This window comes from Hyla sarda, chromosome 1, assembly GCF_029499605.1.
Source record: "Hyla sarda isolate aHylSar1 chromosome 1, aHylSar1.hap1, whole genome shotgun sequence".
In the NCBI taxonomy this organism is placed as follows: Eukaryota; Metazoa; Chordata; class Amphibia; order Anura; family Hylidae; genus Hyla; species Hyla sarda.
The window spans coordinates 155,328,680-155,346,405 of NC_079189.1; the positions used below are offsets into that span (position 1 = coordinate 155,328,680).

Below are 17,726 nucleotides of genomic sequence, written 5' to 3' on the forward strand. Positions count from 1 at the left end.
AGCTATTGTAAGCGAAATATTAGCAGGGTGCCACGAGACAATATTGTGATCCCGATACTGCCTGCTGCTCAGCATTTCCATGTGCAGGTCTGCCCAGAGCATGACGAGGCAACTTGTAGCTCGCCAGCTGTTGCTGTACCATGGCGGTCTACTGAAGGCTGCTATGGCTGGTTATAATGTGTAGCGGGCAAGAGCTACCGGGAGGTAAGAATGGGAGTAAGAAGCAGCGCAGCTTTATGGCTACTCAAGAGCAAAACTCTAGCCTGCTTTGGTTAGCCAACAACTACAGTGGTCCCTCAAGTTACAATATTAATCGGTTCCAGGACGACCATTGTATGTTGAAACCATTGTATGTTGAGACCATAACTCTATGGAAACCTGGGAATTGGATCTGAAGCCACCAAAATGCCATCCAAAAAATAGAAAAGAGTGAGGATTAAAGGATAAATAAGTAGATAACTAATACAGAAAGCAAATCCTTACATATAAAAGTAAGAAAGATCTGCTGGGAGCTGTAATCACTGTCTATTTCATTGTTTCCCAAAGAGGGTGCCTCCAGCTGTTGCAAAACTACAACTCCCAGCATGCCCGGACAGCCTTCGGCTGTCCGGGCATGCTGGGAGTTGTAGTTTTGCAACAGCTGGAGGCACCCTCTTTGGGAAACACTGGTCTATGTAGAGGAAAGAAGCGACTTCAGGGTCCTGCACAGAACATGCAATGTCCTAAAAAAAAAAGTTAAATGGAGCCGCCCTCACCTGATGTCCAAAGGAGCAGCTAACTGTGGTACAGGTAAAGAGTACAGAACATGTAGTACCACCCTGTACTGTAGGGGGCGCTACCAGACACCAGTCAGTGCATGCACGTTAGGAATACAGGGGTTTTACCAGGGAAATGTCCATTCTGATTGGTCGGTTCTTCTAGCCCTTGACACGTTTCGCAGATTCCATAGCATTGTATGTTGAGTCTGGTTTCAAGTTAGGCTGGGTTCACACTATGTTTTCTCTCATACAGGAGCGCATACAGCAGGGGGGAGCTGAAACCTCGCGCTCCCGTATGCCTTCGTATGCGCTCCCGTATGTCATTCATTTCAATGAGCCGACTGGAGTGAAACGTTCGGTCCGGTCGGCTCATTTTTGCGCTGTATGCGCTTTTTCCCTGGTCCTAAAACTGTGGTCGACCACGGTTTTAGGACCGGTTGTAAAAGCGCATACAGCGCAAAAATGAGCCGACCGGACCGAACGTTTCACTCCAGTCGGCTCATTGAAATGAATGACATACGGGAGCGCATACCAAAGCATACGGGAGCGCAAGGTTTCAGCTCCCCCCTGCCGTATGCGCTCCCGTATGGAAGAAAATGTAATGTGAACCCAGCCTTACAATGGTCAAGAAAAAAACCATTGTATGTTGAGGCCATTGTAAGTTGAGGGATCACAGTACACTCTTCAATGGGACATGGGTTCTAGGCTAGTGAGTCTGTCATGGCCGTAAAAATATGCCCACTAGGAAATAAGGCAAGTTGGATGGATATTGGTTATCGTCATGGTAGTCACTGTTTCTGTGAAACATGACATTTTTAACTACTAGACCCGGCTGGTGTCAGCAAACAGCCAATCCTGGGCAAATACTAAAGCCTGCTGTGCCTTGGGGGCTCATGGCGATTTAAAAACCATGAAGTGTGAAGAAATAAGGTAACAGTCCTCAAGTGATCTAGTGAGAGGGGGGAGAGGAGGAGGAGAGGGGAAATAGGAAGAGAAACGAATCAGATAACAGAGGTGAACAAAAAAGAGATTAGACCATAGAGTAAAAAATATATGAATTTAATGAAGAAATTAGATCAAATACAAAAGGGTAGCTGTGAGCTGGAGGGGGTAATGCAGGGCCCTTGTGATTCCCCTCCAAAAATGAAAAATAAGATATAATAAATAAGATAAATTCAATATAAATAAAATACCGTAAATAAATAAAATTTGCAAAAAATATGCAAAAATATTTATTTTTATTTATACATTTTATTTATATTGAATTTATGGTATTTATTATATCTTATTTTTCATTTTTGGAGGGGAATTGCAAGGGCCCTGCGTTACCCCCTCCAGCTCACATCTACCCTTTTTGTATTTTATCTAATTTCTTCATTAAGTTCATATATTTTTTACCCTATGGTCTAATCTCTTTTTTTGTTCACCTCTGTTATCTGATTCCTTCTTCTTCCTATTGCCCCTCTCATGCCCCCCCCCCCCCTCCCTCACCAGATCACTTGAGGACTGTTACCTTATTTCTTCACACTTCATGTTTTTAGCCAAGCACCTTGGGTATTAGGTGCTATACAGTTATCCTCGGTTATCTCATTTTCTACCGGCACAATCCCCCTGTTACACTACTGATTTAAAAAAACATGCTCTACATTTGTACAGCCAGATGTGGGTTAGACAGAACGCTTCCTTGAGATTTTCTCCCAGGGGCCCATGTACAACCTGGAGCCTGCCCTATACAGTGATCCCTCAACTTACAATGGCCTCAACATACAATAGTTTCAACATACAATGGTCTTTTCTGGACCATTGTAACTTGAAACCAGACTCAACATACTATGCTACGGACAGTCCAGATCTGTGAAACGTGTCACAACTGGATGAACTGACCAATCAGAATGGGCATTTTACTGGCAAATCACCTGTATTACTGAAGTACATGCACTGAATGGCTGTCTGGTAGCGCCCCCTACAGTACAGGAAGGAACTACAACTTCTGTACTACTCCTTACCTGTGCCAGGGTTAGCTGTTCCTTTGGACACCAAGTAAGGGCGGCTCCATTTGGGACACTGCGTGTACTGTATAGGACCCTGAAGAAGGTCCTCTACATAAACCATTGTTTCCCAAGCAGGGTGCCTCCAGCTTTTGTAAAACTACAACTCCCAGCATGCCCGGACAGCCGTTGGCTGTCCGGGTATGCTGGGAGTTGTAGTTTTGCAACAGCTGGAGGCACCCCGGTTGGGAAACACTGACATAGACAGTGATTTACAGCTCCCAGCAGATCTTTATTACTTTTATATGTAAGGATTTGCTTTATCTATATTAGTTATCTACTTATTTTTCTTTAATCCTCACTTTTTCCTATTTTTGGATGACATTTTGGTGGCTTCAGAACCAATTACCAGGTTTCCATAGAGTTATGGCCTCAACATACAATGGTCGTCCTGGAACCGATTAATATTGTAACTTGAGGGACCACTGTACTTGACAGAAGTGGAGAGCTCAAGAACTTTTCTTCTCAGTTGCGTTCCTAAGGGTATCCTCTGGGGTCAGGCTTAGATGAAATATAGTTGTATAAGAAGTACTGCACGAAGTGACAATACAGCCTGCGGCTTTTATAGTCCGCCCTGAAATAATGATTGTAATTTGTGGCCATTGTCTTATTATGGCTTGAAAGTGGGAGACGGCGTGTGCACTGAATACAGTCGTGAAAGAGCAAAATTCCCGATTAGTTTCTCTGCTTACAAAAATGAATGTAACTCCCGTGGGTTGGCATATGGGCACAGGCTCCACAAGACTTCAATCTTTGTACATTTTACTAAGTGCAAGATAATAATTCATTCCAATACCTAAAGCCACTTAAACCATTTCCCCTATAAAGGAAGGGAGTGTACATACCTGGGAAACAATACTTGTGCACTTCTCATTCTTAAATATCTGTACGGGGAGAACTGTCCATGCCAGTTTACACTATGCTTGTAGTACTGACACATTAATAGAAACTGTAACCTGATCATCTTACTAGTACATGTTGTCTTTAATATGTGTTCTCAATGGCTCATTCCAGCTGTGAGGCTATCCGCCAGCTCCGCGCCATTCCTACACTTTGATGTTGACCTCATAGAGCTCAGAAGAGTTCGGAGAGATGCAGATGATCAGTAGATATGTCTGACTTTCCTGTACACATATATGCAATGCTTCGTAGATTAACTGTTTTCATACATTTTTTATGAAGATGCAGCCATAATTTATGTAGGTACATTATTATTTTATTTTAGACGTACAAGTGACTTAAACTGTAATAAATGTTGAAGTCTATATGATAAGGCAGAGTTTTCCAACCAGGGATCCGCCAGTCTTTGGCTGTCCGAGCTTGCTTGGAGTTGTAGTTTTGCTAACAGCTGGAAAAATAAACTCAGCCCCTTCATAAAATATGGCTGCATCTTTATAGGAATATATGGAAGCATTTCATTGCATCATGTGTACAGGAAAGTCAGACATGAGGTCTGCAATAATGTCTGCTGACATCCCTGGAGCATAAGAAAGCCACTGTAAGGGTATGTTCACACTATGGAATCTCCACTCACGGAACTCACTGGCAGCTGTTGGTAGGACTACGTAGACCTGGGCCACCATTGATGGCAATTCTGCTGGTACCTTCACTTACATATGTTCATTCTCTTGGTGTAATAATTTTAGCTGCGGAATTCTCCACTGCTGAAATTCTGTAGTGTGACTGGGTTTGCGGAAGGCCCATTCACACCAATGTTAAAGGGGTACTCGGCCCCTAGACATCTTATTCCCCATCCAAAGGATAGGGGATAAGATGTCTGATCGCTGGGGTCCCGCCGCTGTGATACCCACGATCTCCCTACAGCATCGGGCATTTGTTTAGAACGCTGGCTGCGGAGCCGGAGGCTCATGACCTCACGGCCGTTCCCCCTTGTGATGTCACACCACGCCCCCTCAATGCAAGTCTATGGGGGGGGGGGGGCATGGCGCCCGTCATGCCCCCTCACATAGACTTGCATTGAGAGGGAGAGTGTGACTTTACGAGGGGGGTTCCCGTGATGTCACGTGCCTCCGGTGCCGCATCACTAGTCATTCGGCACGGAGTGAAGTTGAGTGCCACAGCAGAGATCGTAGGGCGTCCCAGCACCGGGACTTCTGTGATCAAACTACCCTACCCCCCCTCATAAAGTCATACTCTCCCTCTCGGACCCCGATTGGAAACTGTAGCTATGCTTTCTGACTCTATCACGTGAAAATCATTTGTGTGAAGCGTAAGGATATACTTGTTGCGCCCTGCAGGTGGTAACCCATAGCAACCGGAAAGAAAATATGGAACAAAGCAGCTGAATCAACAAGTTACGACTGCAATGGAAGGGGCACTTGGGGCTCCCTTCAATGATTTAAGAAGACTGTTCACTTATGGATGCCTTATAATATTATTCAGCATGCTTTATCACTCTGACTACTATTTTTGCAATTGTTCTTAGGTTTCCATATCCCTCCAATGTTTTGGATGCTTTGAACGTTTTCATTGTATTATTCCGGATTATGCAATGGCCACCAGTGAGGACGCAAAGATCACATCCATTCCGGGTTTTGATATCTATCTTTTGTGATTTTTGATTATTGATGTAATGGGTCATGTGACCCTTTTAGGTGTATTTTAACTTGTTTGGTATGTGGTTTATGTTAGTCTGTGATTAAGCACCTAGGTACGAAACGCGTCAGACATCCTCTCTGTTGTGACTCCTGTTTGAAGATTTACTAATAAAGCAAGAACTTATTTTACCTGCATATCCCGAGTGCTGGACGAATTATTTTCCTATTGTTTGTGTACCTAGCCGAGGGCGGGACCGGCACGTCCCTGCACAGGTGATAAAGTTCCCTAACGAGACAAAAAAGGCTGTGTGTGTATATATATGTGTGTGTGTGTGTATATGTGTGTGTGTGTATATGTGTGTGTGTATATGTGTGTATATATATATGTGTGTGTGTATATGTGTGTGTGTGTGTGTATATGTGTGTGTATATGTGTGTGTGTGTATATGTGTGTGTGTATATGTGTGTATATATATGTGTGTGTGTGTATATGTGTGTGTGTATATGTGTGTATATATATGTGTGTGTGTGTATATGTGTGTGTGTGTATGTGTGTGTGTATATGTGTGTGTGTATATGTGTGTGTGTGTATATGTGTGTGTGTGTATGTGTGTGTGTGTGTGTATATATATATATTTACATGATTTATTCATATAGGCTTCAGTATATTCCACAATTTAATTGTATTCTCTGTGTGTCTATACATCATAATGAAGAACTATTGGTGATAAATGTGCTAGATCCCCTTTAAGTGTGCTTTGGGTTTTCTGTAAATTGAAAAATCTGACTGAGCATTGAAATCCTCCTCAAGTACTAAGTACAGTAGACTATTTAAAGATCCTTCATTGTTGTGTAAGCACTTTGTGCAATGACGTATACAGAGATTCTCCATGAACAGGAGGGCTTACCCCAGGAGCTCCTAACGGCATACTGCCCATGGACTATACAGTATAATACTATATATAAAACTTCTATTTCATAAGGACAAACCTTACTGATCCAGCCCATTGACATGGAGTAAAAGTAGTTGGCTGTGTGCAGTTTATGACCTCTGAACCATAAATGGTGTTTTGTGTGTAGTGAAAAGCAATATGTAGAAGTAGGAAACCATGTTTTGGCAGACGTAATTTTTAAGTGTAGTGTCAGTATAAGTCCATTGGAGGAGATTTATCAAAGTTGTCTATGTCCCGCATCAATATTGACCAAACCACAGAGCATTAGGCCGGTCTATTGTGCACCTAATTTATCAAAAGGCGCATGTCTCTTGATAAATTCTGTGCACAGACTTGTGATCTATGCTTTAGACTGTATTTAAACCTGCTCCAGTATGGTCGGACATTTCAGCGTACTTTCAGCCAATGCAACTTGTCGCTGAAAAGTCACTATTGATAAATTCAGCACAAATGCATTTTTCTGTCTAAAATAGACTAGAATGCATCATGTTCTAAAAATCCTCTAAAGCAAAAGTCTCAGAAAAGTCGCACATATTTAGACTGCGACTTTCTGTGCGACAAATTTAGATGGGGAAAAAAGTCTAAATCCTTTGATAAATCTCCCCCATTGAGTCTGGTAAAAAGTTCTATTATAATAAGGCTACGATCACACTGCTGCTGTGCTCCGCTAAATAGAGCTCTGCCACTTATTCGTTAGAAGGAATGGAGTTGAGAAAAAATACTGCATGTCCAATCTTTTTTTCAAAGACAATGGGATCTGTCTGGACCCAGCTGTGTCCGTTGTGCTCAGACCCATTTAGGGTCTGTTTGGCACAAGGAGAAGAAACAGACCCTGAACAGATGAAAGCACAATGGCAGTGTGAACCTAGCTTAATGCATAGGAGTCTTAAATGGGCATTGTCATTTAAAAAAAAACTATTGATGCAGTTTAGAGAAGCTCTGATTATTTGGGTGCAGACCCCCATGATAAGCGCATTCTCTCCTCACTCTGTTCTGGTGACAGAAGATGGACCTCCATAGTATGTCTGTGGGTCTGTTTTCTGCAAGGAGATGATAGAGAAGCACTCTCCCAGCTGAGGGCCCTGACATCAAAACTTTTGATAAGCCCCCAAGACTCCCTAATCTTCAGTATGCTTCTATGTTCTTGTAGTATTACTGTACATGCTGGGGAGAAGGTCTCTGTTTTTAGAAATCTATAGCTTGCTGTGGGTACTCTGCTTTCTCTCTACACTTCTGTATGCAGCACATGTGATGCAAACTGTCTTGTGTGTGCTTTCCTCCTAACCTACAGCCTGTGTGAGCTGCCCCGCACATATTCTCTCTGTGTTGTACACAATCTGCTATATACAACCTTCTACCCTCCCTCCAGGAGCAGGACTTGCACACACTCTGCAGAATCAGAATGATGGGACATTTTTTAATAAAGACTATTTAAAGGGGTACTCCGGTGGAAATTTTTTTTTTTTTTTTTTAAATCATCTGGTGCTAGAAAGTTAAACAGATTTGTAAATGACTTCTATTTAAAAATCTTAACCCTTCCAGTACTTATCAGCTGCTGTAAACTACAGAGAGATTTGTGAATTTCTTTTCTGTCTGACCACAGTGCTCTCTGCTGACATCTCTGTCCGTGTCAGGAACTGTCCAGAGCAGGAAAGGTTTTCTATGGGGATATGCTTCTTTCTAATCTGGACAGTTCCTAACATGGACAGAGGTGTCAGCAGAGAACATTGTGGTCAGGCTGGAAAGAACTGCACAATTTCCTCTGTAGTATATGTGTAGTATACAGAAGCTGATAAGTACTGGAAGGATTGAGATTTTGTAATAGAAGTCATTTACAAATCTGTTTAATTTTCCGGCCCCAGTTGATTTGAAAACATTTGTTTTCCACTTGTTTCCAACGGAGTTCCCCTTTTAAGCCTGCATACATTTGTCTGGGAATCTGGAGCTATCCCAGATGGAAACACTGGATTTAACCCCGGCTAGAGGAAGTGCGCAAAGCGCACAAAACAACTTGTTTCGGCAGCCCCGTCCTCCGCCCCACTCCCCCGACTGATACCTGCACCCGGTTCCCGTACGGTGAATAAAGACTTCCTGAATGGTGAGTGTCGCCTTCTGTGTTTCTTTTGCTTTCATCTGGATTTAACCAGCTGGATTTGTTCCATCCGTCAAACCATCAGGTGCCTTATAAGCTGAAATGGGGCATAGCACCCGACCCATGGAACATCCAACATAGTCACTCTCTGTCATTGTGGCAGATCAGAAAAGTGTTGTATGCAATGTTTTTGTATGCTGTGCACCCATGAAGATGAAAGCTTTGCTGGAAATATGTGAACTGTTTTAGTTGGTTCATTTTGCATTTAGGAAAGGTATAAAAAATAAATAAGTGGAAAAGTGTCTATAGCATTTATAATGAGCATTAATACTGTGCATGTGCCTCAATATCCAGCATAAAAAAAAAACCATAAGACCATCGTTTGTTGAAACCATCGCATGTTGAGGGATCCGTGCAATGTAAAGTATAGGACAGTGGTCTACAACCTGCGGACCTCCAGATGTTGCAAAACTACAACACCCAGCATGCCCGGACAGCCAACGGCTGTCCGGGCATGCTGGGTGTTGTAGTTTTGCAACATCTGGAGGTCCGCAGGTTGTAGACCACTGTTAGAGGAAGTTGTACTCACCTGTCCCCGCCACTCCGGACCGTCACCGCTGCCCGGGATGTCGCCGTCCAACGCTGTCGCCGCGTCCCTTGGGTGTCCTTGACTCTCCGGCAAGGCCTCTGCATCCGCGCTCTCCGTCGCCGCCATCACGTCGCTACGCACGCCGCTCCTATTGGATGACGGGACGGCGTGCGCAGCGACGGCATGCGCAGCAGGGGATCCCGAAGAGGATGCGCCGGAGCCCCGAGGACAGGTAAGTGATCGTCAGCACGGGGCACCGTAAGCGGCTATCCGGTGGCAGCTGAAGCAGGCAGCGCTGCCGGATAGCTGTTTATGCGATGGCCCTGACATACAAAAGCATCGTATGTTGATGCTGCCTTCAACATGCGATGGCCTCTGAGAGGTGTCGGGGCCATCGTAGGTCGAGGGGTCACTGTACATAACAAAGCCATCTGCATCTGTCACCGGTGTCCAGAGCAACATACATTTAGGTTTTGTTATTTTTTTGGCTTCTGAAGCTAACGATGGATGCACGTTACACAATGACTGCTTCCATTATAAAATCCATTAAGCTCATTTCTAATACAAAAATGTAAGTGTTACGGTAACATCATGTGCGCGGCTTAATAACTATAGGGAAATCTCATCAGCTGATGCTCCCAGCTTGAAGTAAATGATGGGATGGAGTAAGCAAGCAAACATATACTTTATTATAAAAAAAACACTGTCCCCGCGGTGTCATGTTTAATCCCTTTGTCTGTGCTCGGAAATCATAGTAATCTACAGCAGATTTCTCTCCTCTGACATCTTACCCCCTGCAGTTGTATTGTTAGATCATGTTCTTACATCTGACTAGAAGAAGCTGTTTACGTCTTTACTAAAGTTTTCATACAGTGAGCGTTTTAGTCTATATTTATGGCGGTTTTGTAATCCTGCTTAAAACTGTGTGCTGTGCAAACAACAAAGGCTTGTTGTATTAACTTGTGGTTATTGAGAAGGGCTTCATAGCAGGATATTTCAACACCATCATTTAAAGATTGCCTATTGTTTAGCGCCGACCTATTCCATAGCCCTGTACATAATACGTGTATTTATGCTCATCATACCCGGCCGAGTGCTCATGGTCTAATAGTCTAATTTTAATGTCCAAATATTTATATTGGTCGTACGACCATAAACCTTGATATGAACTCTTATTAATGCAAATAAGGTGGGTTCAATGACAGAAACTTCTGGTACACTGTCATAGTCAGTCTGCGACTATATTATCCCTGAAATGTTACAGCATGTATTCTATAGGAATATACAGCCATACTGTTTATGTCCAGCCTTATAAGTGAAAAGTGTCATACAGTCTTCTATAAATAGATATTCCGTAGATCCTGCTCTCCTACAGTTCTTGGTCCAGTTGTTTGGCAAAATTTTGGCACATGAGCCTTGCACCAAATGTTTCCATATCTTGTGCCGCTACTTTTCAGACAACACGTTAGTTTGTGCCTTTCTATTAGTTAGCTTATTTTCACACCAGAAATGTGCACCAAAATGTAGGTGCAATCAAGCCACACCTACCTTCAATGAGGACACCCTTTTTCTCTAAAGCCATGCCAGGGTTATGGTAGCCCTTTTGTCCCTAGTGATAACAGCTGTTCCTGAGTCGTAAGAGATGCTGTAAAAAAGGGAGGTCAGGTTATCACACTATGGCTTCATCCCTAACTATCAAAATTGTGGCTCTGCAGGATATACACTTTGCGCTAGTGCCTGTCCCAAGAGTGTGCCTCCAGCTGTGCCTGTGTGTTCTGCTGGTAGCAGCAGTCTTCCACTACGAGCAGACACAGAGGGATGTGCGCAGTGTACTCCAGACATCGCGGCTGCTCTCTGCCTAGCTCAGGGAGAAGGGGTAGCGGCTGTGATGTCTGGAGAGCAGCGCATTCGCACACGACTCACAGCGCCCTCTGTGTCTGCTCATAGTGGCCGATTGCTGCTGCCAGCAGGACACAGCTGGGGACATCATCCAGGGACGGCAGTAGCACATCCGCAGTGCCAAATACGCAACAGATGCGCTACGTGTGAGCCTACCCTTAATAGGTAAAGAAATTTAGTGATGACCCTCTTGTTTTCTCCATATCACAAGCAGACAGAGGGATGCCGAAAGCAGCTCTCAAGGGTGGGGACCTTGACAGACAGAAGCCTTACACCGTTAGGATCCTGCGTGTCATGCTCTTCCTTTCAGGACTTGTGTAAATGAATCTAAAAGGATCCCATTCATTTTAATGGGTTCTTTTTAGTATTCCTTGGCATCAGTTACTGTCAGTTTTGCTTATAGTCCGTTATTTAGACAGAAAAAAACATAGTGCTTGCACTGTTTTTTTTTTCCCTTTCCAAAATAACTGACTAATGATGAACATTCAAAATTTAACATTGAAGTCTATGGGTGACGGATACACGTGTATGTCTTCCATTGATGTCCAATATTTGTCATTTCCTTTGTAATCTGTATTTGTACTGAGCATACTCAGAAGAGGAACACAACCAGAAAGTCACAATGGACAGAGGTAGAAGGGGTTAAAATAACAGACAATAACTGATATCAATGGATGCAAAACCATCAATAACAGATGCTAACTGACCGTTATTTTGATAGATCATCCTATTAAATAATGGATATTTTGCATATTTTTTCATCTGTTTCACATGATCCATTAGCCTCATAAACAGGACTGATCAAAACAGTGATGTAAACGTAAGTTCACATTGCCGTTGTGCTGCATCCCTTAAATGGGCACTCTCATTAAAACTAATTTTTGCTATTGCACTCATGGTAAATTAAAAATATTTCTAATATACCTTGTTTAAAAAAAAATGAAGTTTTCTATGTTTTATTTGTGCTTAAAAAAGCTCAAGAGCACATTTTCCCCCAACTCATACACAGACTTAGGACCAAAGTCCAAACACAGGAAGTGCCGCCTGGAGTGCTGAGGGGGGGGTGTCCAACCAACAGCATATGGCAGTTAAGTGTGAGAGGAGCTATGATTGGATGAGGCTGGACACCCCCCTTCAGCACTCCAGGCTGCACTTTCTGTGTTTGGACTTTGGTCCAAAGTCTGTGTATGAGATGGGAGAAAATGTGCTCTTGAGCTTTTATAAGCACAAATAAAACATAGAAAACGTCATTTTTTTTAAACAAAGTATATTAGAAATATTTTTCATTTACCATAAGGAGTGCAATGGCAAAAATTAGTTTTAATGAGAGTTACCCCTTTAAGGGCCTGTTCAGCCCCAAAAAATGGGTTGGAGCACAACAGACTCACTGGATCCCGATTTATCCCATTGACTTCAATGGAGTCCATCACAGATCCAGTAATTTACCGGAGTTTATTATAAAAATAAATAAAATAGAGCAAGCGCTTTTTTCCCTCTGCTAAACTCCTGCCGTTCTGAGTGACTTGAAAATGGAGCGCCGTATAATGAAGCCCGACGGCAATGCGAACGAGCCTTTACATAAGTAGCAGCACCTAAAGATTGTTGAGTAGGTATAAGAAATAAATAAGTGTGGTTACAAATACAAGTTCCTAAAAGCTAATGTTACTTTGTAAGACCTAGTTCTACCAGGACAGAGGAAGATTTAGCACAGTCCTGGGGAAATCACGTGGTCCCGACATCCGTAGGAACAAGCTCAGGATTAGTCGGGGACGTTTTGCGTCAGAAAATCTTCCAACACTTTGTTAATGGAAAAGGCGGGTTCTAAGGCTTGGAGAGCGATGTAGGTGATACATCTTTCTTATGTCTTCACACTTACAAGTTTAGAAAAGGAAGGTGCAAATTTAAGTTTAATAGAATTTTTAGTTTTAGACCAAACGGGTTCATCGCTGTTTGCAGGATGGATCTCGCACAAGGCAGCGTAATGCTTTTATTAGTAAAAGTCGTTTTTTATTTAAAATACGCAACAGTTAGACCTAGACATATATGTTTCTTATATATTCTCTTCATGCCTGTGCTATTCACGTGTGAACACTGCAGGGTTTCCTGTTATATTGTCGACGGCTAAATGTAAGGTGTTCCTACAAATTAGGTGACTCCTTTATCGGACAAGGGTGCTTGTTTAATTCCATAAAAAAAGGGGAACATGTATAGCAGCTTATCTCTGCTAGGGACAAGGACCTAATCGTTCATTGGTTACTGTCTCTGAAGAGTCAGGGAGTTATACGCACTAGATCAGTGGTGTCCAAACTTTAGACTTCCAGATATTGCAAAACTGCAACACCCAGCATGCCCAGACAGCCAACGGCTGTCTGGGCATGCTGGGAGTTGTAGTTTTGCAACATCTGGAGGTCCACAGTTTGGACACCACTGCACTAGATGGTTGACTTATTCCACTGAAATAGGTGAGTAAGGCTAACTTATCTAGAATGTGTAATCAACTTAAAGGGGTACTCCGCTGAAAAAAAATATTTTTAAATCCACTTGTCCCAGAAAGTTCAGATTTGTAAATTACTTCTATTTAAAAATCTTAATCCTTCCAGTACTTATCAGCTGATATTTGCTCCACAGGAAGTTCTTTTCTTTTTGGATTTCCTTTCTGTGACCACAGTGCTCTCTGCTGACACCTCTCTCCATGTCAGGAACTGCCCAGAGCAGGAGCAAATCCCCATAGCAAACCTATCCTCCCGCAGACAGTTCCTGACAGGGACAGAGGTGTCAGCGTGGTCAGACAGAAATGAAATTCAAAAAGAAAAGAACTTCCTGTGGAGCATACAGCAGCTGATAAGTACTGGAAGGATTAAGATTTTTAAATAGAAGTAATTTACAAATATCTTTAACTTTCTGGCACCAGTTGATTTAAAGAAAAATGTTTTCCAGCGGAGTACCCCTATAAAACGCTCTGTACTTTTTTACTATCAAATTTTAATAAGATTACTGTCTATTTGTTTTTTGTTTTTTCATTGCTGATCTAGCCTATGGTTTGTGAAAAACTTGTAAAATACAATGACTCCTACATTTATCTGACATTGCAAATAACTGGATTTGTTTTCTGTCTTTTTCTCTTTGTGACAGGCATTGAAGATATTGTAGCAATAATGATCCCGGAGCCTAAAGGGAAAGAAATAGCAAGTTTAATAGAAAAGAACCTTAACGTGACTATTTACATTACAATTGGAACACGGAACTTACAAAAATTTGTCAGCCGTACCTCTGTGGTCTTTGTTTCCATATCCTTCATCGTTCTGATGATCATCTCCCTTGCCTGGCTAGTATTCTACTACATCCAGAGGTTTAGATACGCAAATGCCAGAGATAGAAATCAGGTGAGTGACTTTATGAGTATTTCGGACTCTTCTTCAACTCTAGGTTGTCGCGCCAGAAATTTAAAGGAGAACTACAATTTATAAAAACGTATACCCTATCCTAAGGATAGGGCATAAGTGTCAGATCGTGGGGTGTCCGACCACTGGGACCTCCGCAATCTCACATACTGCTCCCCTGATCTCTGCATGAAAAGAGCAGTATTGACCACTTCACGAAGCTGCGGCTGGCACACCCCCTCCATGCAGCTCTATGGCAGAGCCGGAGATTGCAGAGAGCATCGCTCTGGCGCTCCATTGGAGTTGCATGGAGGGGCGTGTCAGCCGCAGCTTTGTGATGTGGTCGACACTCCCCATTGAGAAGGAAAGCCAGGGTGCCATTCGGGAGATGGCGGAGGGTCCCCCCCCGCAGTCTGACGATAGGGGATACATTTTTATAAACTGGAGTTCTCTTTTAATCAAGCCTTAACAGGGTATTTAGATACAGGGATATGGCAATAATCTGAACCTTTTTCCTAGGTGAAGGTCAGCAAGCTCCAGCTCTGAGAGGGTTGTCCTCCATGGACCACCTTTTGTTGTTACACGAGTCAACTTAGGGACTGTCTGTTATTGTTAGCTAACAAAGTATTATCTATACAGGGGCATTCATTCAATCAAGTGGTGGGAAGCTGCTCTTTGTAGTGGATTTTACTATGGTTTGGGGTTTTCTGCTGTGGGCCCCTCCCTACATATTAGACATGTCAGTTATGAGAGACCTTCAGAGATCAGATGTAATTGTGGGGATACCTGGCAGTAAGTATTCAATTTTACTGCAGCACCACTACAGGGGAAGTTAAAGGGGTACTCCGCCCCTAGACATCTTATCCCCTATCCAAAGGATAGGAGATAAGATGTCAGATCGCCGGGGTCCCGCTGCTGGGGACCCCTGGGATCGCCGCTGCGGCACCGCGCTATCATTAATGCACAGAGCGAGTTCGCTCTGTGTGTAATGACGGGCAATACAGGGGACGAAGCAGCGTGACGTCATGGCTCCGCCCCTCGTGACATCACGGCCCGCCCCCTTAATGCAAGTCTATGGTGGGGGCGTGGCGACTGCCACACCCCCTACCATAGACTTGTATTGAGGGGGCGGGCTGTGACGTCACGAGGGGCGGAGCCGTGACATAACGATGCTCCGGCCCCTGTATTGCCCGTCATTACGAGCAGAGCGAACTCGCTCTGTGCAGTAATGATAGCGCAGTGCCGCAGCGGAGATCCCGGGAGTACCCAGCAGCGAGACCCCGGCGATCTGACATCTTATCCCCTATCCTTTGGATAGGGGATAAGATGTCTAGGGGCGGAGTACCCTTTTAAGTATTACGCAATTCTAATTCAAACCAATGTGTTTGTAATACAGGACATGGCTGGTCCTGTTAAAAGAAAGGCAATCTATGTAACTTTTCTCCATTCTGACTGAGAAATGAGGGTGCTCAACATGTCCCTCTACTAAAGGGGTTTTCCTACTAAAAATAATGAATGGCCTATCCATGGTACCCATATCCACAGTAAATTGGAACCACCACTACACAATGTATGGAGGCTTCATGTTTTGTACTTTGTTTACATCCGGTTTCCATGGCTGTGCCAAGCAGGTGATCAGCATGGGTGTTGCCACCCTGCCTACCTGCTATTGATGGCTATACTGTGGATAGACCATCGGTTTTTCTCTGAAAATCCCCCTTTGACTCAGAAGTCCCTAATAGGTTACTTAACAATGGGTTCTCTAAACTGATAGAGTACCAGCATGTGCCCCATGAGACAAATAAAAAGGGATTTTCCATTTGATAAAGCCAAGAATATGGTCTATCAAATTAAGTATAAATATATTTATGAAACATGTATAGATAAGAACGACAGGGAACCTTACACAATCAGGGATTTCCTGGCAGAAATAGTGCTACTGATGTGTGTACCTACCTACCCCTTTCCTTCCTTGGACATCCCCACTTTGGTGGGAAGGGGCTCAGAATCAAGTGTTTGCTCCAATCTAGGGTGGGGAAATCCTGTAGATCTACATGTTCCAAGGTAACATACTGTATAGAGGACGTCTTCATCTTGCAGTAAATTCTTATGTAACATGTTCTGCTCCCCTCAATCTCTCTGCTTCTACTCTACTTTCTATAAACCTGTAATGGGCAGATGTAAAGTTGAAATTTCAACCAGATGTGGACTCCACAATAAAATCTCTTTCCCACCAAGGTATCACGCTGAAAACGTTGCAGCCAGTGTCATAAAACACTGAGGAGAAGACATTTCCTTTTTGCCTTTAAAATGGAAAGAGTTATAGTAAAAATCTGCATGAGCTTAGACACTAGGACCCTGTGTTCCGTTCTGTAAAGACACAAGGCAGGGTCTATGAGGGGCTGCTTTTAATTGCACACAGCTTTATGGCTTAGTAAATTTAGCAGAGTATGTCCGGGGGAGAAACCTCAGTCCTAACACACTGACTCTTTCACTGAGCAGGGAAATATTTGTGATGTTTAGGGGGAGGGGATGTTTATAGAGTGCAAATGCATTAGAAAATATGATTGTGGAACTTAATGGAATTTTATTTTATTTTATTTTTTTACTTATTTATGCTGGAAAACCCCTTTAACAAAATACCTTTTTTTTTGATGAAGGGGATTTTTCTGGCAAAAATAAGTAAAGAAAAGAAAAAAAATACAGCATCCTGACCTTGCAGAGGCCTGCACCAGTATTCTGGTCCATCACGGGGACTCTATTTATGCGCCCATGTGTGACATGTAGTAGGGCGTATGGGACTGCTGACAGGTTTGCTTTATTATCATTATTAATAATAATTATAATCATAAGTACAGCCTTTACACTGCTGTTTTTTTGCTTTAGGTCTGTGTTTCAGCCTTTTATGATTAAAAATCGGTCTCAAAAATGGTATGTGAGCTTAGCCTGTGAATGGCAAGGTATATACAGTGTATTTTATTATTTTACACCCTTTTAAAGGCTGTACTTTTTATTAAAGCAGACCTGTCAGGAGTTTTGATAGCTCCAAACTGCTGATGGGTTGACACAAAAGTCAGGGAGGAGAATCTTTAGGGAGGAAAGCTAATAGTTGAAGAACCTGGCTGCCACTGCTGCAAGTGCCCAGGGGGTGGGCTCCTCTTCTTAGGTGCCCAGAGCTCTCTGTATTTCCAGCCCTTGCTCTCAGCTCTAACTGATGGCTATTGGTCTCCTGATCGGACGCTCAAGCTATCAGTCCTAGCTGAGAGAAGGGGCCAGGAGATCTGTCATTAGAGAGCTCTGGGCACCTAAGAAGAGGAGCCCGCCCCCTACACTTGTGACGGCAGCCGGGGCTTCCAGGAACATTTATGCAGCTTGCATAACTAACAGGGTCACGCTTTCACAAGTCTTTTTGCCACTCTTGCCTGTTACTGCAACATGTGTCCAATCCT

The 17,726-nt window shown here is 43.2% G+C and overlaps 1 protein-coding gene across 4 annotated transcripts in view; it reads left to right on the plus strand.

Moving 5' to 3' along the window:
- Window positions 1-17,726, plus strand: part of RNF150 (ring finger protein 150) — a 168,500-nt gene that overhangs the window by 57,364 nt on the left and 93,410 nt on the right. For all 4 annotated transcript variants that reach the window (XR_008890682.1, XR_008890683.1, XM_056562913.1 and 1 more), the window contains exon 2: window positions 14,030-14,280. Coding sequence is in view for 2 of the 4 variants with exons in the window: in XM_056562913.1 (XP_056418888.1) it covers window positions 14,030-14,280 (251 nt within the window). In the remaining 2 variants the exon portion in view is untranslated. The remainder of the gene's footprint in view (window positions 1-14,029; window positions 14,281-17,726) is intronic.